Below are 23,474 nucleotides of genomic sequence, written 5' to 3'. Positions count from 1 at the left end.
ATAGAGTATGAAAAATTAGAAATTAAGAAAGCCGGTAAAAACAGCAAACGGCTATGGAGTGCTATAAAAAAGGCTACAAGCTGTACAAGGACCATAAGTGACACTAGTGAATTGCTAAATAAAACTAACATTGAAGAGTCTCTTAATGGGGTTAATAACTATTTTGCTAATGTAGGAAAAAATCTTGCCTCAAAATTCACTTCTGTTTCACGGGCAAGTGCGATGTCTCTGCTAGTGAAAGCTCTGCCCTCTGTCCGTGAGTCTTTTGTATTTCTAGATACTGATTCTAATGAGATTGAGAGACTTATAATGGAATTAAAAAACTCTTCATCAGTGGGATGGGACCTAATACCAATCAGGCTTCTTAAGGAATTTAAAGACATCCTTATTCCGCCTCTTACGTACATGCTTCAAAAATGTATTAGGGATGGCATTTTTCCGGAGGTACTAAAGAAATCGGTAATCATTCCTATTCATAAATCGGGTAGGGGAGACTGTATTGAAAATTTTAGACCAATTTCTCTACTTCCTGCAATATCTAAATTGCTAGAAAAGATCATAAATGTTAGGTTAGTTAAATATCTGGAACAAAACAATCTGCTTTCTAAAAACCAATTTGGCTTTCGTGTAGGCAAATCAGCTGATGAAGCAGTTCATGAACTAACTGATTGGATAGTCAAAAATTTGGATAGCGGTAAAAAAACTCTAGGTATTTTTATTGACCTCGCAAAGGCTTTCGATACGGTCTCATTACAGATTTTACAACATAAACTGGAAATAATGGGAATTCGAGGTACAGAACTGAAACTTTTAAGTGACTATTTAAATAACCGTTACCAGTGTGTAAAAATAGATAAACACTTCAGTGAAGACCTTGCAATTACTCATGGTATCCCGCAGGGAAGTATTCTCGGCCCTACACTCTTTCTTATCTATATTAATGATCTCTGTGATCTCTGTCTTCATCGAGGTAAAATAGTTTCTTATGCGGATGATACAGCACTCTTGTTTTCAGCTAATTCTTGGAATGAAGTTTATCAATCTGCGCAAGAAGGCTTTAATGTAGTTTCTGAATGGCTTTTTAACAATCATTTAACATTGAATGCGGAAAAAACAACATATATTAATTTCTCCATTAGAAAATCAAAAAACAATATATCACAATTTAACCTAATTGCGCATTGCTGTAATAACACAAATAAATCAAATTGTAAATGCCCTTTACTAAAAAAGACGAATTCTTTAAAATATTTAGGAGTAATGCTAGATTCTAATCTGAATTTTAAATGTCATATAGAACTCTTAGTAACACGACTTAGAAAACTTATTTATGTGTTTAAAAAATTAAGATATATTGCAGATGTACTGATCATTAAGCGTGTATATGTGTCTTTAGTTGAATCAATATTATCATATTGTGTATCTAGCTGGGGCGGAGCTTCAAAATCTTCATTAATTAAGCTTGAAATTGCCCAAAGGGCAATTCTTAAGGTCAGTACCTTTCGCCCAATTTACTTCTCAACGCATCTTCTATATCGATCATGTGCAGTCTTAACTGTTCGACAAATTTTTATAAATAGTATTATAAAAAAGCAACACACACACACCCCATTCAATAATAATAATGTCAAAAAAAGACGCAGTGATAAAATATGTACAATACCAGCATTTAAACATATCTTCACAAATAGATTCTTTTGTTACCTTGGTCCGCATTTATATAATAAACTTAATAGAATTCTTAATATATATCCTTTAAATAGAAAAGAGTGTAGGGACAGAGTGGTAGACTGGTTGAAAGAAAAGAACTACGATGAGACGGAAAATCTATTAAAAAATGAAATATAATAAAATACAACTACTACTAAATACTACTAATAGATACATAAATTAAAATAATATTGTACAATTAAATTCAAGATAAACCTTTAAATTATTTAAATAATATTACAGTAACATACAAATAATTTTACACACTCTCCCACACACATACATTCAAATTACACTCTACACACAGGGAGCACATTATTTCACAATTTTCATTATTGCCAATTGTTATAATTAGATATACTAACTTTATATAATATCAATATTCTATATGTAGCACTAAAAATTTAGCTGAACTAACATTATACTATATAATGAGGGTTGAGCGCTGTTGTCTGAGATACAGGTTTTATAACCTAGTTCAGACACAGATGTTTAAACTGATCCAAATGTACAAATGAATTCGTATCTACTTTTACTGTAATTTCTAGTGCTGAATTTGTTAAAATCATGGTTATGCAATAAAGTTATTATTAAGTTATTATTATTATTCTATAGTAATATACACATATAAAGCTAAAAAATTGGTTTGTTTGAACGCGCTAATCACTTGATCTGTCAGTCTGATTTAAAAAATTGGTTGCATTTTTTAACTTATTTCTTGATTAAAGTTATAGGTCATTCGATATCAAGATATGATCATGAATGATTAATTATAAAAATAAAATATTTTATATTTTTTTTAACAATTAAAGATATCGAAAACACATCTGTCTGACTGGCACCTTTATGCGTGTGCATAGCGACTTTGTAAAAAATAAATAAGAATATTAATAACAATTTAAATTGTTAATTTAGTTTTGCAATGTCAAATTTAGAAAATATTCGGCCGATTTTTTGAAAGATACGAATACTAAATATGTGTAGCTATGTAGTTAATTTATTCTAGTCAGACCCCAATATTCTGATCACGTAAAACGAATAGCAGAGGTATATTATGCAGTGCTAGTGATCGCTTCTATCGAATTATCGGTTTTCAGACGGAATAGATGGCACCACTTTAGTACTTAATACGATTATCACAAATAAAATTGAAATAAAATTGTGTCATATAATAAATAAGTCGTTGCAATATTTGTTTACGTACGTATAAATAAATCTCTGTTATTTATTTTATTAATAAATTATTGTAATTAAATACAATATTTTAATTTTAATTTTGTCAAAATTTAAGTTCTTAACGTACTTACTCGCCGCATTTCAATATAAGGTTCATTAAATCAATGTAGTAACTGATAGTAAAATTCAGAACAGCACCTACATATCGTTAATCATTTCGAACGTTATCATTTTAGCTATTAATTATTATTGTTCAATATAGACCTTCGCGGTAGAGTACGACAAAAAATCATTAAAAAACATCTGAATCCACCGACTCTTCATGTTATTAATTAATAAGATGTCTCCCTTGAGTGCCCACGTTAATCAATATATCATATGATGTCCTATGTGTTAAGTTAGGATATAACCTACCCGTGTACTAAACTTTATTCGAATCCGTTGAGCCGTATATCCGTAGTTAAGTAGCAAATATGTAAACACATTTACAACGTTTCACATTTATAATATTAGAATGTATTTATCTATGACCCTATATTTATCTAACGTGAAGCAGTTGTGTTTGCATGGCTGTGTTTCGGTTTGAATGGTGGGATATGGCAGTCAATTTACAGAGTACAGAGGAATAAAACCTGAGGCAACGCAATGACAACGCTTGGGGGGTATCATGGGTGAAACAGTATACTCTGTTATGTCCATGGTACTGCTCATGTCTGTAGACGACGGTTACCACTTTCCATCAGGCGGGCCGTCAGCTTGTTTGCCATTATAAGTTGTATAAAAAAATGTATATATTATATTATTATTATATATTAATTTTCTTTTATTTTCAGATGGAGAATTATACTCGGGTACAGTCGCTGACTTCAGTGGTATGGAGCCAATTATATACCGAGAGCCGTTGCAAACAGAACCTTACGACTCAATGACTTTAAATGGTAAGTTATATATCTCTTTTCGCACAAAATTGCGAAGTAGGGAGCGTTCTCTCTGCCTCTAAATGTTAAAAACCTCTGTCCTTGAGATGTATCTATCTCTTGCTACATCCAATTTCATAACTCGTCTCAGCATACATTTCGGTTTCGAAAGACTCGACTTCAATATAGAGAATAGATAGACTGGTGTTATTTGATACAAAACAACACCAGTCTATCTATTCTCTTTCCCGATATTTACATGATTTCTCTGCAAGCAAGTAGATAAGTCATAATAAGAAACATACTGGACAAATCTTTATAGAGATTTAGATTAGGTGACATAGGTATATAGGTATATATTATAATTATAAAGGATCATTGAAATATACCAATATATATATATATATATATATATATATATATATATAAATAAAAGGTTTAATTTTTAAAACCGTCTTCACAAAAAACTATGAGTTTAAATAAACAAGATGTTAAACATTATTAATGTTTTTGAGTGAGCATTTTTTTATATTGTACCTAAAAAAAAGAAACTGAGGACTCATATCTCACAAAGGTAACAAGAGATACTCGACTAAAAAAACTCCTTTGACATTTTCAATTACAATTCAAGAGAGCTGTTCAGGGATACCTCATTTGGAACGATTCAAATTATATATTTCAGGACACAAAAAAATGTTTGTTCGTATCTACTTGAGGAACTCTATTTTATATTTTTACACTTTCTTGATAATCTAGCTGGGTTTATGATGTTTTAAATAAATTGAACTTTATATATTTACTCATATATAATTTATTCTTTTAAATACTGCAAATTTATATAGGTGTACAATTTGTTAGTAACCTCGATATAGCTTAAATGTCCTAGAACCCTTTTTTAAAGTTTTATATAATCTTTAAAATATAATAAACGGTATTCGAATTCCAATTTTCATACCTCAAAAAATCAATACTTAAAAGTTGTAACTAATAATTGAATTAAAGAATAATCTTCTATACATCTGTAAATTTGTCTTCAATATCTAAAGTAATATTTATTAATGTAATATCTATTTCTATTATACTCTGTCCCATCAATCATATTCGGCCTCAAGAACTTTATATTACAATTCAGAAATAAAAATTAAACTAATGAATAATAATTTATAAGTATTCTGTCATATCAATCGTAATAATTATTCTAAAATTTCATAATTCGAACTTTCAAATAAAACTGAACATAATTCTATAACGATCTAGAAAAAATAGTATGAGTGAGTAATATAATTGCAATTATTATTAAATTAAATATACATATTTCAACATATACTTTAATAACATTCATTTACCACATCAATTACCAATTATATCGATTCCGCTGATAAATTTAATATCTGCAAATAAATATTTAATCGGGTCATTACAATTCACGTTTGCTCTCATGTGTGTAATTGTCAATATATTTTAGGTACCTCTACTCTACTCTGACGTCATCAAGTCACGTCCAATTTACGTGTAGATCCCATCCCATTACATGTAGATAGAGATAGAGAGGTATCCCAAATTATGATGATTTACATGTTCATACTGTCAAATAAATTATTCTCAAATTAAATTATCATACAATATAAATTATCTATACATTTCAATTTCATGATTTTTCCTACAATTGATATATGTACTTAAATATTTTTATTGACCAAAATAAAATAAGGTACAAAAACCCGACTTAATGCTAGTAACACTCCCTACCAGTCAACATTTGTCAATTATTCGTTTTTATCATTACATTTATCGTTCATTATCCATTATTGAACATGTCTCTCCCCCATTAACGGCCACGTAAAACGATCCTGAGAAATTACACCTATTGATTCCTTGCAACAAATTCAAGGTCATCACTCCATCTAGTAGATGATTTTTTCCCCCCTCTTATCCTGATTATCATTTCTTCAAGCTATTCAGACTCATTATTGCTTCATCTTGGCGATCTTTCGTATCTCTTTTCGTAGCATTTCGTAGATATATTTTCACTCGTGACCATTGTACTTCACTTTATCATATTGCAAAGTTTGAGTTACAAAATTTTGTATAGAGGACTCCATATCGTTTATATGGCTATCTTGACTAAGTTATATAGCAAAACAGCGACTTATGGGTCCATTTAGTAGTAACTAGCACCTAATCTATCCACCACAGAATTTTTTATACTTAATAGTATGCTATAGTAGCTGCATGCATATTACACGAACATTCGTTTTCTTGTTGTGACAATCGCGGATGGTTACCAACTTATCTTCTATGAAGTGCTCCGATGTACGCCATATAATATAAATTATACAATTCATTTAATATTATTAAAGGACTACTATAAATAACCACGTATTCATCTGTATGGAATTTGAATAATATGTTATAGCTATTTCAATTATTTGGTCCCAATTATTCTTACATGTCATTATTGATAATGTAATTTAAATATAAAGAATATCCTCTTTGTATAAACATGGTGGATTACAATATATTATTGAAACTAAATATACCTATTAAATTTGAATTAGTTAAACAAGACAGCCATTTTTAAGTTATAAATAGGTTAAATTACTATAATACTATATACACTTGGCCATATGGTCCCGGTGTAGAATAGGAGAGCGAGGAATGTCCCTCAGTAGCGTCCCTCTTAAAACATCTCTAAATCCTGACTGCGAATACCAATCCGCCTGCCAAGTGTAGCAACTATTGGCAAAACTCTCTAAGAGTGAGGCGTATGTTCTATAGTGGAGAATTGAAGGCTGATATGATGACTATTATACAATAATAAAAAAAAAGTATTTACAACATTGTCTGGGCGTGATTTCCTTTGGAAATATGAACGCGTAACGTATTTACTTTGCCCAACTACTCTGTTTACGTGTCCGTCACACCCGATTGCTTCCGAATGCCACCGTCAAACATACATCCGTCAATTTAATTGAATTTAGAACCGGGCTCCTGGCAACTCGCTGTCATCGCTGACGTTTGACGTGTCAACAAACGGCAAATCGGATTAGGATCGTATTAAAATTATCGCCGCGCGGCGATAGGGTTATATACGTCTGCATATTAATGAAGTATTAGATTAATACGTTACACATTGTAGTGATGAATTTACGATTATCTCTATTAGCGTTAATATCCTCGATTAGTAAGTTTGATAATCGAAATATAATCTGTTTGACGCTCGAAGATATTATTCTGTTTCCATCTTAACCCCATATTTCCATACGGAATATACCTATACGTATACACGTGTGTAATCTCATTATGTCGAGTCACATCTTATTTCTGATCTTATTATTGTTGTATCTTGATGGTTGATGCGGAAAATTTATTTATTTTCTAAAGATATAATAATTAAGAAACACGAAAGGTGAAATCATGAAATTCAACGATAATATATGTAAAAGATTTTACAAATGCAATGCAAATACAACGCCTAAGATTATATAGATAGAGAATCGAGCCTCAAAAACGGGTCAATTTTTCGTCAACTAATTGTCGTTTTAACTGACAAAAAGTATACAAATAGGTAAAAATAAACATTTATTAACTGTTCGCTAGCAACTATTAAGTTTAAATAGGTATATAAACATTTTAGTATTAAAACCACATCAATAAAATAATTAATTTTAAGCGTTTTGTTTTCAGCTCCGGATTTCGTGAACTCTTTAGTGCACGGAAATTTCGTGTATTTTTTCTTTCGAGAAACAGCTGTGGAGTACATAAACTGTGGAAAGGTGATTATCAATGCAATATTACAATATCAATGCAAATTTCAATATTAAATTGTTAATACTAGAAAAAATACCAAAGTTAATCTTTAATAACTATATTATATTTATTAACTATAGTATACCTATATACACTTTATTATATAAGATGATATATATCTTGACAATTTGTTTCGCTACAAACGTTTAACTAAAAACCAAACTTTTTGTGCATCATTGTGTGTGTGAATAAGAATATAAAAATTATGAAGGTAAAGAGAACCATCTCTGTGTATAAAAAAGAGTCCGTCAAAAGGCGTTAAATTAGGTAACACTACCATAGCAGGCGCGTACATTTTAATGGAAGCAAATATTCTATTATTTAATAGCAGACGTTTAAATAAAAAAAAAAAAAAACAAAATAAAAAAAAATAAAAAAATATATTTAACTTTTAACTATACATTAAATAGTAATTAAAGATATTAAAACTCTTAATTCGACGTATTTCACTCCATTAACAACTGCTAAATAAAAATTCATACCTTCTTGCTACTCTAGCGCCATTCTGGAGTGATTTAGAGTTCGAAATCTCTTCAGTCAATTACAGCTTACAGCTAGACACTTGTGCTACTGTTTCCCTATATAGGACAGTTTCTTATCTTTCATAATGAAAATATTAAAATTAAAAAACAAAAATGACACGCGTAATTTCGAGTATGCTTAATTTAGAATATCTAAAAAAATTGTTTAATAACTACATTAATTAATATATATTTATATATATTACAGTCGGTATTCTCGCGCGTGGCTCGAGTGTGCCGAGACGATAGAGGCGGCCCCCACCGCTTCAAACAAAGATGGACATCCTTCCTCAAGTCGCGGCTCAACTGCTCCGTCGCCGGCGACTTTCCGTTTTACTTCAACGAGATTCGTAAGTACTACATTCTCTCACTTTAATAGTCCATTAATATCCCATTGCAGAGCACTTATCCTTTCCGTTAAAAAGAGTTGTCTACAATCAACGTGTTATAGATTTTATTTCCAGTTTTCTTCCATTTTCGTCGGCGTATTGAAAAAAATATAAGTAAAAATGATACTTATCTCCCTAATCAAAAAATAAAAGCTTTTACTCACACTTTAGTTGCAATCCGTAATTATATCCAGAGAACTAGAGCTTGCAATGGATAAATATAAACTAAGGAGTATAAAATAGCCTAAAAAGTAAACCAATATACATCGTTCTTTAATCATTTAGAAGACCCGAAGCGATAAAACTCCAAAAGTCAACAATGCCTGAATAACTAGCTCTAGGTATATCTCAGGTATACAATGTCTTTAGATGGTGACCACTAATTTTAAATAATTCACACCCAGTTTATCAGGTTTTCTAATAAACATAACTCATCAATATGTGTCTATCATAAAACTCTAATAGGTAAATGACAAAATATTTGGATCTTTCTAGAATCAACGACAGAGCTTATAGAAGGAGTATACGGTGGGCTCAACGCTCAACTGATATACGGAACATTCACGACTCCTCCGAACAGCATATCGGGGAGTGCTGTCTGCGCGTTCAGCATGCAAGACATCGCTGATACCTTCGAAGGCACCTTTAAGGAGCAAAGCGCTCTCAACGCCAACTGGCTACCAGTTAATAGTGCAAAGGTAATTAGTTATAGAGTATATTTATGTATCCTTTTTTTTTCTAGATAAGATAATTTTAATCTAATAATGACCAGATTAACTTACGTTATTACATTAAAATGTAATGTGTACTTACAAAACTCTTAACAATAAAATGAAGTAATGTTGACCATGTATCTGATCCAGACATCAATAATCCAGACAGAAAAAAAACAAAAGTAGCTGTAGAATATGTTATAGAACTACCTCCAATCTAGAAAAATATTTTTCTTCCAGAACTTTTAAAACTGTTTATCTTTAATCAAAACTTAAGTCAATTTTAGATGTGTTTGCGTCGATATGTCCTTTAGCACACTGTATTAGAGTGTATAAGATACTGCATTGACTCAGCTTTTAGAAATTGCAATACAACATCTGTATTAGTTACCAACAACTTGGAATAGTCCTTTTAAAGTGAACCAGAAAACCATAAAAAGGAATAAAAATTAATACATAAACATGATTTCAGCTCAACATTCACATACCCAAACTTTATCAAAAGTTCTCAACTTTTGCAATCAAACATCGAGAACAACAAGAAACATCGAGCATAGGCAGCCTTACGCCACAGTATTTATGCCAAAAAAGTGGCAAACTAGTATACGAACCGTCTGATTGTAAATAGTTATTGTACGTAAGGACAGCTTTAACATCGAAACTGATAAATCCTTAATACAACCATTTTGAAGGTCCTTTTTTTAAGTACTTCTTTTGTTATAGGTGCCAGAACCCCGTCCAGGCACATGTCACAACGACTCGAGACAATTGCCGGACCCAACGCTCAACTTCATCAAAGCTCATGCTTTGATGGACGAATCTGTTCCTGCCTTCTTTGGGGAACCAATAGTTATAAGGACTAGTTTTCAGTGAGTATCACTTTATTGCCGTATGGCCCCGGCATAGAATGGACCAACTCTTCCTTTCCAGTGGGTGTCTTAAGAGGCGAATAAGGGAATTTAATGATAAAAGGATGGGCAGCAGCGTTCCGCTTAAAACATCACAAAAGCCTAACTGCGCTTGCCAACCCACCCGCCAATCGTAGCAATGACTGGCAACCACCCGCCCTCCCATCAATAGTAAATACAAGGGCAGTCTATGGTGGAGAGCTATGTTTAGCAGTGGACAGTTAACGGCTGATAAGATGACGATTACTTTAATTGTATCATTATTAAATTATGTCTTGTAATTTATATTAATTAATATTACCTAGTGAATAAGTGTGATTTTATGTATGCAAACATTTATACACTTTGTCTTATTTTTTTTTATCTCTTTTACGAACTAATTACCATAATTTGTGTTACAGCTATCGATTTACGCAAATCGCCGTAGATCCTCAAGTGAAAACACCAGGCGGGAAAGCATATGACGTGCTATTTATTGGCACAGGTAAATAATTATACAACTTTTAAATCTAATTATTACAAATAGTATCTGTATATATTCAATAGAAAGGAATGTTATAACCTCTATGAACATTTTAGAAAACATAACTTTTGTGGATATTATTAGTTTCGTATTAATTGGTTTGTTAACTAAATCAATAAATATAATTTTTTTACATATGGTAAAAAACTTGCTCGTGACTAATCAGAAGTGTGGTTGTCAGAGCCATAAGTATTTACCGAATCATCATTAGTATAAGATTTCTACTATAAACATCATTATATAATATATTCAATTCACCAATTATATCTTACGCAATGGTAAAATCATAAAATGGTAAAAAGATCTGTTACATTATGAGCATTTATTTAATTGAAGAACAAAATTGCCGTGTGTGCCCCGGCATAGAATGGGCCACTCTTTCCTTTCCCGTGGGTGTCGTATCAGGCGACTAAAGGAAGGCGAGGGATAGATTGCGATTGCCAACGCGCCTGCCAAGCGTAGCAACTACTAACAAACCTCTTTTCATGGGGAAGGCTTATGTCTAACAGTGGACAGTTAACGACTGATATAAATTTAATTCAACTGTCTAAAATAACATGGTCCTTGAACATTTAAATATCCATGCATGATCAACTAATACCACCCGCGTTTATCATCTAAGTAACATCCACTTGTTACAGATAATGGCAAAATCATAAAAGCAATCAACGCTGTCTCCTACGACTCGAACAAGCGAGCAGTGCCTGTGGTGATCGAGGAGTTACAGGCGTTCGCGACCGGCTCTCCAGTGCGGGCGCTGCGAGTGGCCCGAGCTGGTCGGGACGCAGCTAGACTGATAGCGGTTTCCGACCGAGAAGTCCTCAGCTTGAGGCTACATAGATGTTCCAGTGATAAAATCAGCTCTTGCTCGTGAGTATTTTAACATTTAAAAATATTCCCCCGGATATTCATTTAGCCTCCTTCAGTCTTGGAATTTAGTTTAGAAGCTGGTACTTCTTATATTACTTATGGCAAAATATCGTACATGCTTTTAATCATGTATACATTATACAGTCAGATTTTAATTTGAATTTAAGCTATCAAGCAGAAATCTCATTTAAATCGTCATTTTTGTACGATTCTAATGTTAGATTCTGGACATTATCTGAGAACTCGCAAGAAAATTTAGCAGTCTCTCTTTTTAAACCAATTTAAGTAAAAAATTATTTTATATTTATTTGGGCATAATGACTATAATAATTATAAAAGATAAAATTGCTTTTTTAACGTGTAAACCTTGTCGTTTCAGTGAGTGCGTGGCACTGCAAGATCCATACTGCGCGTGGGATAAGCAGGCGGGTCGATGCCGAGCGTACTCTCATGGCGTCAGCCGATGGCTCGACGAGAACTCATTCTACCAAAGCGTCAGCACCGGCAGTCATACTGCCTGCCCTCACAGTATGTAGCTCCATTTCTCCCCTTCTTATAGTATAACAAAAAAATCCTAAACCATCCATATTATCCATAAATAAATAGGGTCTCTATGGAGATTACTCCCATAACAAAAACAACTATATATATTACGCAAAACGAAATAGGAAAATAGGTATTACAGTCAGCATCATTAATTCATAATCACATCTAGATTCCCTAATTACAATTGTATATAAAGTTACACACTAAAATTGATTTTGTACAGGTTATGTATGTAACAATGCATATCTAGAGGATTTTGGAAATCTATAAATGACTGTCATTTGATTACATACACAGACTAATCACACAAAACTCTACCTGCACTGTACAAGAAAGTTTTAATATTCTTTAATCCAATTCGTAATTTTATTGTAATTAAAAAAAAAATACTCCAATTTACTTTTATTTTAGGTAAGGATGCTGGCGCTGTGGGTGGTCTGAGTTCAGGGCTTTACGATGATGCCAGAGAAACTAAGGGAGAAGTCATCAATATTGTACAAGATAAAGACGGCAAAGGAGGCAGTAACAACAATGAAGGTACTTATAAATATCTACTTTATTTTTTACTAGTTATTACTATTTTTTACTTATTCCCCTAAGACTCCTTAAAATATCTTTCTTACTACTATACTTGTCGGAGCCAATGAAAAAACATTTTTATAAGTCTTATGAAAAATTTGTTTACAAATGACAAGCGTTAATGAAAATAACATCTAAAAATATTATAAGGTCCAGAAGTGTTAGCAGCGGATCCACCACCGGCTGCGTACTCTGTTGAAACACTGGCGCTGGCGGTGGCGGCAGGCGCCCTGGCAGCGCTGGGTGCTGGTTTCGCGGCCGGCTACGTCTGCGGCCGTCGCTGCAAGAAGGACGACGATGATAACATGCCCTACCCAGACACCGAGTACGAGTATTTCGAGCAGAGACAGAATATTAACAGGTTTGTTGAATATTAAATCGGGCGACTTTTTATTCATTTAATAATCAAGCATTAAGTAGCTATTTAATCTGAATTCACCTTAAAACTAATAAGTTATACCAGTAAAAAATCGGAATGCCTTTTTATAATCTAGTGCATTCCAAATTTTCATTCATACTTAATCCCTCCTAAATTACTTTTGTCAGAATAGATCGAGACACCTTTTGCAATAATAGATAGATAGATGGATAGATATATCGTTTATTTGTTATAAATTCAATAACTGAATATTTATAGCATATTAACTATTCCAGTGTCACTTTATACGTTTTACTTTAGTTGTATCAGCGAAAGAATTTTATTCCACTAATAATTATGTACCATACAATACCATACAACCAAATATATATTTTCACAGAATTCAAGCAGAGCCAAAACTTCTCCAACAAGTAGAAGAAGTGACGTATGCTGAACCAGTACTAGCACCCCAACCGAAACCGGCGTCTCCCCGCGCCACACTCCGGAAGCATCCCCCGTACCATCCCCACCACGAGACGCTGTTCCAGTTCCAACCGGACGCGTACAGACGCGACAACTTCGGAACTCTACGCTCTCATCAGGTTAATGTCAGTTGTATTCTTTTGTTCTATTGCATGGCTTGAATTTCTTTTTCAGATTAAAAATTAATACTTTCCTATAGATAAAAACAAAAACCATGTTAACTGATCTTATGTTGACAGTAAAATTTCTGAATTAAGGAACATTAAATTTTACACATAAATCTCATATTTTCCATACAGATATATTCACTCTCTAGTTATATTAATATAATAAGTTTAGATTTATTTTTAATTGTTGTATACTGCTATAATTTTTGAGATTCTCTAACTACTCCATCCAACAAGTTACACCTAAGTATCACCTAAATACGAATTTTTACAATAAACTGTTACCTAATAGCTACAATATCAAATGTTATTATTATAGACTAGCTTATAGTCGCGACTTTGTCCGCGTGACCGAGATATGTGGACTAATCAGGATAAAAAGTAGCCTATTTCCGTTTTCATCTCATACAGTACATGTTTACCAAATTTCATAGTATTTCATAGTATTACGAGTAGCTAAGTCGTTAAAACATTATAAGGTAACCAACAAACAAATTCGCTTTTACATTTGTATTATTAGTAAGTATAGAGTATTAAGACAACAATATACAGCAATCCATAAGCTTGTTATTAAAAATTATAGGTCGAATTTGGTCCTGCTCTAAAGAGAAACAATCCTACCATTGTAGAAACAATATATACGATATACCAGAGGAAAACTTTGTACAAAAGTCATTTGCTTGGGCGCCTCTGTCCCATTCGTGTATCTTCCGTGAAACAGTTGTGTTCGCATGGCTGTGTTTCGATTTAAAGGGTGGGATATGGCAATGAATTTACAGGATACAGAATTAACACCTGAGTCCTCAGGATTGGCAACTCATGGGGGTATCATGAGCGAAAGTATTCTTTATTATATCCATGATATTGCTCATGTCTATAGGCGACAGTTACTCCTTTCCATCAAGTGGGCCGTCAGCTTGTATGCCATTCTAAGTTGCATAAAAAAATATTTTATCTCTTGCATGACTTAACATAACACTCGCTCTTTCTTCAACACCAGTATCATCATTTTAACCATTTTTTATATCTTTAACTTTAATGTAGCTTATAATGAAATAACCATAACATTGTTTTCATCCATTCTTGATTTAGTCATTAACAACCATGCATGATTTCATAGCAACTGATATGTCGATCATTTCGATTAATCATTATTTCATAATTCATATCATCATATCATTGCTTGATCATTTTACAATATCGAATAATACGTCAGTTTCAACAATTTAATTCAACTACTTCCTTTATATAAAGTAAAGTTCCTTTAAGTAAAGTCATTGGTTGTGTAATATAAAAAAACAATCCATATGTAACATACTTTAATTACAATGGATCATATAAATATCAATTTAGATATATTTCACCTGAAACTGGCGAATATTCGAATTTGCTAATAACCTTTCACCAGCTCCATTTACTCACGCACGCATATTCATCGCAGCATGTTAGTTAACACAGGAATATTCGGACCGCAGGGCGATGGGTACAGGCGCGGCAACGACAACGGCTTCTCGACCACGCGCTCAGTGAAGAAAGTGTACCTCTGAGAAACAAGCGGGGCGGACGCGCGCGATCAAATGCATCACCATAAACATAATACGCACCACCATCATACGTTGGGTGAGTGACATAAGAGTTTTGTATCTAATATAACCATGGTGTACTGTCTTATATCGTAGCAACTACGGGGAAAATATCCCCTATTTTAATTTCCGTCCAAAACGGAATTCAGCCTTCAGCTATTAGTAATGAGCTTCCAATTACGTTACGAAATTCATGATTATAAGACATCTTATATTCGATGGTAAATTTTTCAAATACTTTCTCTGAACAAATCCAATAAATACAATATACCGCGTCAGCACTACCTAAAATCTATATTAATGGTTAGTAAACTATGACGAATCGAATAGGTATGCACCTTAACTATAACAATCGACAACATTACAGGAAAATGTTTTAATATTACCTCTGCCGTACAAAAATAATTTATCTGCCCTATTCTAACTTAATTCTAAAATAAAAATCGTATTCAATCTTAATGTTGTTTTATAAATAATTTATTTCTCAGCTTTGGAAAAATGACAGAAAATTACTTTTAAATTAATAATCTAATTAATAATAATCTGTCTACAATGTTAAATAATCTAAAAAAAATCTGTAACCAAGTATTACAACTTCCCCATGTTTCTCCAGTGTCACAGCGCAGCAGCGGCTCGGGTTCCGGGTCAGCGAGCGGTGGCGGCTCTTCGTCCTCACCGTCGCCACCGTCGTCCTCCCCGTCGCCGTCGGGTGAGCGCCCCCCCACCCCGCCACCACCCGCGCCGCAGCCATGCGCCTACATCTACCGCAACTAGCGCGCCGCCCCGCATTCCCCTCACTGGCACGAGTTACTCGCCCCTGTACTTTAATCGAATGAACATACAGTTCCAAATTTAAAAATGACTATGGACGTTAACATTCCAAATTCGAAAGTGCAATGTTTGTTATTCGAATGGCATTATAATGAAGGTTGCTTTTCCTCAATTGAACGATGACCCTCCCAATAGATGAATTAAAGATTCGTGGATACGACTTCGTACAAGAATGTTGCCTATTACATTGTAATTAAAACCTATGTCACAAGCGCACCTCTCGAGTCACTATTGAGTGCGCTTAGAATGACACAAGGATATATAAGTAATGTGGATTCTAAAATATAGTCACAAAACAAAATGTGATCATATACTCTCTTCCATTGAATAAATATATACGTACTGGTGATAATCCACAAACTAAATTGATCGTATCTCGTGGTCGGGAGAAATGTGAAAAATATGTATTTTTTTTAAAAGACGGAACAATATTATCGATTGATGTATGTAAGATGAATAATGTAACAAATTGTAGATTGTTTAGATTATACATAGTTTACAAATAATTTAGGTGAAAATATAAGTTTTTGTTGGTAACATGTTGATGAATAGTTAATGTGAAGTTGTGTCACTCATTGCAGATTTTATATTCACTTAACAAACTGCCTGTCCTATAGTCCCAGGGCTTAGTACACCTGTAGTTTTCAATTGTTATAACCGACTTCAGATATTTTGATAGATAGGTAAAGAAACCGTGTCATTATAAAAACTGTAATGAGTTCACATGTCGCTTTTTTACATACCTACTATTTGTAGTATTACGTCATTAAATATAGGAATGATTCTCTTATTCTAAAGTTCTAGCAGTATAATACGAGTGTAACTGGACAACACTAATGACGGCACACGATGTAGATATAATTCCAAACAAAAAACATTTCCTTTTAACGAGAAGGCGAAGCGAGTGCCATTATAAGTGTTGTCAGGTTATTACTAGAATAAACGATGATTATAACATTATGGTTGAAACCAATGAACATTATGAGACACAAAATATGATATAAATTATATTTACCATGTATAAATGATATGTAAAGTTCTGATACTTATTCATTCATTAAAAAGTGCTTCTTATGGGTGTATTTAGATTATTAGGAGATCGTTTTGATAATTATTCGATAATGTTATAGATTTAGCGTTTATGTATACATAGATACATAGAATATAAGAGGGCACTGTGATGCCACATTGCCAATTTAGATTGTTGGTGCATCATTTTAAGGTTACGATGTGTAACTGTGATCATTGTGTACATACATTCTGTGACATTAAATTAAAACATTTCCTTTTTAATCTACTGTTGATTCTAAATTTAAATTTCCAGAAAAGTGGGCCAAACGTTAGAAACTCCTTTCTCGATAAAGAAAAATACGTTCCTGTTGCTGTTTTGTAATATGAAATGCGTACACTCGTGTGTTTCAAAGAAGCAAACTTTCTTTGTAATCTAGCTAGTCCTCATTTTTTTTAAACCCTGAGTAATGAATAGTGTTCAAACTCATCTTCGCTCATTGTTGACAATTGAATGTGTGTAAAGAAAATGTCAATTCTATTTGTAATGACTTAGTGCCTAAGTATACGCGACAGGATTGTAATTTGTAAATTGCAATATCTCATTTTTGTTTTGGACTGATGTTAGAGCAAGCATTAGAAGCCACTAGATTAGCAAATACAGTAGACGACTGTTGAATACTTGCTGTCTAACATCTTTAATGGGGTCACAACAAAGACAAAGTGAGTATAAATACAAGTCGTCGATCTCATTAAAGTTATTGGAATGCAAAACTAATGTTATAAACCATAATAATAAAAAGGCATTCGCAAGTTTGCCTTTGTAATACTCACAATTATTTTTATTTAACATTATTATTATACGTACCAAAGATGCCATGATTTTGATGTAAATTATTTATTTATAGTAGTAATTGCTAATAATAACGTATTACTTAATAAAATTAATAGTTATTTTTAATTATGAATGTAACTGCCAATTCGTATATTACTTATTTTATAAATAACCAAAGTAAACGCACACGTAACTGTTTATTTTTATTATGTATCATGCGTTATATAAAAGCTTTTACACGGCCAGTTTGTTCGGATTTAATTCACAGACTTAAAAAATGATAACCAGCGTTAGGACAGAAAGAGTATTGTGGATATTATATCGACGGCATAAAACATTTTTTTACATCAAATTACACCTATGTCATTTCTAGTTATATTTGACATTGAGCACTAGTATTGAAGTCGTCGATCGATACTTACTCAAGACTGAAAGTATATCTTGCTTGATTTTTATTCATTTAAAGGGAAGGTTATCATTTTTATAGTCGGTAAATACAAAAATATAACACGTACATACGTAAGGGAGGCTAGTACTTGTAAATAGCGAGTTCTGTAATGTAATTTAGTTTTCGTCGAGTAATTAATTAAGCGTTAGTGTGTAAGTGCAAGAAATTTTTGAAGGTGAATTGTTAAGAATTGTTTTTGTATTAAGTAATTAAAAATATTAATGAAATGTACAATAACCATTTCTACGTTTAAACTACTGAACCACCTTTTTATACTCGTAACGATAATGTAAACATAAACATGCCTAGAGTCTCTTGTAATAAGCGTAAATTATTGATTTATAATATATTGAGGATTATATAGAACGTATCGTACTGTAGTTTATTATAGACCGCTTATATTTTATTTTGGAACTCGAAGCCTTAGTGTTAGATATTGAAGACTTTTATTGAATTAAAGAATTAAGTAACTGTATTTTACAGAGGATTGAATTTAATGAAAAAAAATAATAATAACACGCAACTTTATTGAAACGCTGTTATGGTACCAAGTAATACCATTAACAATTGTATCGCATTACTCTCAAACTATACATCAACATACTTATAATTTACATAATTGTAAATATATAATGGGATTGAGTTCCAATGACGAACGAGTTGGTTTGTTGTTGTGTGTGCAATATTCTTTTCTTTTCATTTCCCATTCGTACAACATAATTTGTTTAGGTATTTTTAAATTTCGAAACTGCGAGCTGTTATTGGCACCTAGATACCTACTTGAATTTCAGATACACATTTATATACTACATATATATACACCTGAGTTTCCCATTGAGGTAGAGAAAAACAATAGAATGCTAAATGTTCCGGTTCAATAAACCTCTTTTGCTGCCTCCATATTCATCGATCTATTTCATATTACCTCGCAAGTTACGAATACTTTTTCTTTACTTGAACACTTTCAGCACCTTACCTATGTGGTCGACATTCGTCCGTCTAAAGCAGCCCCTACCAGCATCTCTACTAATTTGCGTTTAAAATATCTCTTTCGTAATTCTTCTTTCATTCATCCTTTCCAAATATTTAAACCAACCATCAAACATCCCCTTTTCAATGTTTGTCACAATTCAGTCATCATCTTTTAGTGATTCTATACGACAACTAACGATTCAAGATTTCTTATAAAATCAAAATAGTAATATTCCTTGATTTATACAATTCAAATTTTAATAAAATAGCATTTCGTATCTTAATAACCATTATTCCATAATAAATACTACCAACATTACAAATCGTGGTAAAATAAACAGCGGACAGGCACATAATGTTTGATTATTTTGTATGATTTTATATCTGTGTTACACAGTAGTACCAACTTGAATAAGAATACATGTACGTTGATTACCTAGTAGATCTGCCTCGTTGGATAACTGGTAAACGAATCTGTCGATAGAACTGTTTTCATTAGTATTCACATGAGGAAGAAAAATACGCCAGACGTCCATTATGTCTCATCCACGCGATAGCGACAACGTATCTATCGACAGGTTCATTTGCCACTTGTCTATGAGGAGAGGATAGCAATAACCTTATAGCATTTAAAACCGGAGATAACATTACTGTAGGTACCAAATACCTATTTAAACTTTCTACTATTTTTATGGAAAGCGAGGGATGAAGGGGATGGAGTAATAAAAATGATCTGTAACTAGATGGTTGACAAATTGCCAATCTATGATTGATTCCGATACAGAGTGACAATTTATTGTCATTTATATATCTTTATTTTTTTTAGCTAAGGTGAAAGCCTACAGACATATATTTCAAATAGATGTCGCAACTGCATTTTGCGTGCCAATTTTTGACCCTAAAGTCTCTTAAACGACCTAATTATGGTCCAAATAAAAATTCTTACGTAAAATTTATGTCCAATAAGATTTGTGCGAAAAAAGGGTTTGATATCGATAAATACCTTTTTAAAATAACAGATCACGTGCACGCTTAATTTTTTATAGATTGGAGTATTTGCGTCATCTATTGTTGTTTATATCTGTATGAAAATATATGAATCTAAATAAAGTTCTAATTCAATGGAATTGCACCTCCCGTATTGAATGCTTTAAGCCAGTAACTATGGGAAGTGCCTAACTTACTAAAACGCATCTGTAATTGTAACGGCGTTCACTTGACTTACTTGGCCGTAGTTTCTATAGTGTGCCTTCTGTACCACACCTAGCTACCGCCCTTAGAGACTTATGGAAACGAATTGGAGTAAAAAAACTAATTAATTTAATTTAGTTTTTTTAAATATTAATGTAGGTATAATCTTACATATTGTCTTATATTAATATAGACTTAATCACGGGCGTTTTTAAAAATTTACATTATTAAATAACCGTTTTTATAATGTGAACTAAAACGGAAGAATAATATTTAAGAAATTCGTATATATTATGGCCAATACACATGGCTACTCCTTTTACAATTATGATTATTTTGTCATTATGTATGTATCTAATTCTTAAAATAATGCGCTGAGAGTTGAGAAATACCTGGAAACATTTGATAATCAGTACATAGAATCAAAAATACAAGTCACAAAAAATAGATAAATGTCTGAAGTAATTTTTGCGATTGTTGATAGCTTATGACCACCTTATTCAGTTGTACATGGTGTAATCTGATAAAACATACTGGTACGATTATAAAGAATTTATAAATACCCCCATTTTTTGTAAGCATACTCATTATTACGTCAACCCAGAGAAATCCCTCCTAAGCTCGACCAACTTTACTTTAGCAGTCAAGTCAATAGATAACCACTGCAAATATATCTCTGTCTCTCGCCCAAATGATTGCTAAAAACAGTACTAGGTAAATCAAATTACTGTTTTCGAACCAACTACATATTTTTTTCTTCTGTCAAATCTGAATTTCATACTTTGCTATCAATAAACAGTTGTTGAATTAAAAAAAAAACACATAAGAAAGAAGTTTGGGAATTATTTGCTATCAAGCTATATACCTAAGCTAAAAGAAATCTATTGATATGGTCACTGACCCTTTGTGTTGTGCAGTGGAAGGCAGTGGTAAATGTATTTCTGCGTTCATTCACCTGATTTAGATTTTAAATTTAGGAATTTTAAATTTCTAAAAAAATAAAAAAGTTTTTTGTCTACAGATATTTAATTGCCGGGTTTCTCATAACAAGGTTTTAAGGTTTAGGGTATTAATCTCATCGTATGACATTATGATTTGACTACGTCATTAATTAGTAATCAGAAAATACTCTCTACAACATACAGCTCTCAAGTCACAAACCAGAATATCAGTAGATACCTAATATTATATTAAGTAAAGTATTTTTATTCCAATTCTTTCCTTAGACCTGCTCATAATTAGGTACTTCTCTTTGAATATAACAGCTATTGTATTTTCACCAGTTACTTCCCATAAAGTTCTTAAATATACCTATTGATACGTAAGGTGAAATGTTTAATGTCCTAATTTATTAAGACCGCGTTATTTTGCTTTTTAGACACTCCATAGATTTAAGTAGGAGTTTTATAAATAATTATATTACTATTAACGCAAAGAAGATATGCAGTGATAGAACTGTTACACCGTATTCGCTGCCTGTGTTTATAGAGTGCAATTTTTTTATAAATAGAAACAAATAGATTGTAAAACATTGATTTGCAAAATATGAAACACTATGCCTCGGGAAGGTGAAAGATTTTGTATTTTACTCGTCATTGTTTTCAAATGTTATGATCATTTTCTCATTAAACAATTATTAATATTATGCTAAATATTTTAGCAAAGGATAAAATGTATTCCTTTTCTTTAGTAAATAAAATATTGAAACTTGATGTTGTTGTGTAATTTATTTCCAAATAATCTTCGCCTCTACCTTTCTCTAAGGTTTTATATAGGTACCCTTTAGGCAGGTATGTAATAACTACAAATTACTTGGAGATTCTAACAAATATTTTTTAAACCAAACATATATTTTTATCGAAAACTAGAAATGACATTAAATTTGGAGTTGTGACATCACAGACAGATACATAAACATACACAAACATATTTTTTTAATGGATGGTACGTTAATTACACCTGCGCTAACGGTATATATAGGCAGGTCAGTTAGCCCAACGTGATAAATACACTTGGAATTCAGTACTATGGTTTCCAGAGAGGACTACGTGGAGAAGACGATTGGATGCATTGCTAGCAATGCGACTAGTATTCTGAATTACTTATAATCCCTCTCCCTCCCCCCCCCCACCCGCTCGGGCAAATTCACCTACCAAACCACCGTACCAGGGGGGAGAGGGATTGTTAGTAATGTAGACTGAGAATCCCATTACTAGCGATATACCCAACCAGGTCGACCTCCTCGCGGTCCTCCCTGGAAACTATCATGGTTAATTCTTGATGAATTTTTGATGATGGGCTAACTGACCTGTTTTAATTCTCATCTATCACCCTTTACTGGTGCCCCGCCAGCGTATACCGTTAGCGCAGGCGGGGTTACAATACCATTTACACCAATAAAAAAAAAGCCATCCTACCAAATTCAGATACAACCTCCTTGCATACTTTCTATATAAACTGTGTAGAATATATAATCTAATAATATAAAATTTATTATTGTCAAATATTTGACATATCAAACATTTTCTATACACTAGCCTGGTATGAATAAAAAAATAAGTATATTATTAGGCTAAGAACAAGGAATTACATATAAGGAATGATAAAATAAAAACTGTAAATCACATGGTTGCCTCCTTTCTTCTTATGCAAATTTAATTAGTAAAAAGAGGACGAAAGATACACCATCGGTTACTATATTTCTTAATTCAGAGCAAGCTAGTGTATAGAAACTGTTTAATACGTCAATTTGTCAATGACAAATTCTACTACTACTATATAATCAGATATACTAGATTATTAGATTATAAATTACTAGATTATATATTCGACACAGTTTATGTAGAAAGTATGCAAGGAGGTTGTATCTGAACTTGGTGGGGTTATATGGTCGTATAACATTTTCTATAGACTAGCCTGCTATGAATTGGCAATTT

General features: G+C 32.5%; 1 protein-coding gene across 4 annotated transcripts in view; it reads left to right on the top strand.

The window, feature by feature from the left end:
- LOC113521698 (semaphorin-1A) overlaps positions 1 to 22,250 on the top strand; it is a 536,733-nt gene extending 514,483 nt beyond the window's left edge. The window contains exons 6-18 of one of the 4 annotated variants that reach the window (XM_031910000.2): positions 3,720 to 3,824; positions 7,491 to 7,579; positions 8,343 to 8,484; positions 9,019 to 9,221; positions 9,960 to 10,105; positions 10,546 to 10,628; positions 11,309 to 11,537; positions 11,917 to 12,065; positions 12,495 to 12,620; positions 12,813 to 13,023; positions 13,421 to 13,622; positions 15,120 to 15,290; positions 15,867 to 22,250. In XM_031910000.2, coding sequence (XP_031765860.2) covers positions 3,720 to 3,824; positions 7,491 to 7,579; positions 8,343 to 8,484; positions 9,019 to 9,221; positions 9,960 to 10,105; positions 10,546 to 10,628; positions 11,309 to 11,537; positions 11,917 to 12,065; positions 12,495 to 12,620; positions 12,813 to 13,023; positions 13,421 to 13,622; positions 15,120 to 15,200 — 1,766 coding nt within the window. In that variant the 3' untranslated portion in view covers positions 15,201 to 15,290; positions 15,867 to 22,250. Of the gene's footprint in view, positions 1 to 3,719; positions 3,825 to 7,490; positions 7,580 to 8,342; positions 8,485 to 9,018; positions 9,222 to 9,959; positions 10,106 to 10,545; positions 10,629 to 11,308; positions 11,538 to 11,916; positions 12,066 to 12,494; positions 12,621 to 12,812; positions 13,024 to 13,420; positions 13,629 to 15,119; positions 15,291 to 15,866 lie in introns of all 4 variants that reach the window. The other 3 variants (XM_031909999.2, XM_026907327.3, XM_026907326.3) reach the window with 3 other exon arrangements.
- Positions 22,251 to 23,474: the final 1,224 nt, after the last annotated feature.

Source organism: Galleria mellonella, unplaced genomic scaffold (assembly GCF_026898425.1).
Source record: "Galleria mellonella isolate WM207_F2 unplaced genomic scaffold, CSIRO_AGI_GalMel_v1 utg63, whole genome shotgun sequence".
NCBI classification, from domain to species: domain Eukaryota; kingdom Metazoa; phylum Arthropoda; class Insecta; order Lepidoptera; family Pyralidae; genus Galleria; species Galleria mellonella.
Note: the sequence above shows the minus strand (reverse complement) of the source record. Positions and strands in the feature narration are given on the sequence as shown.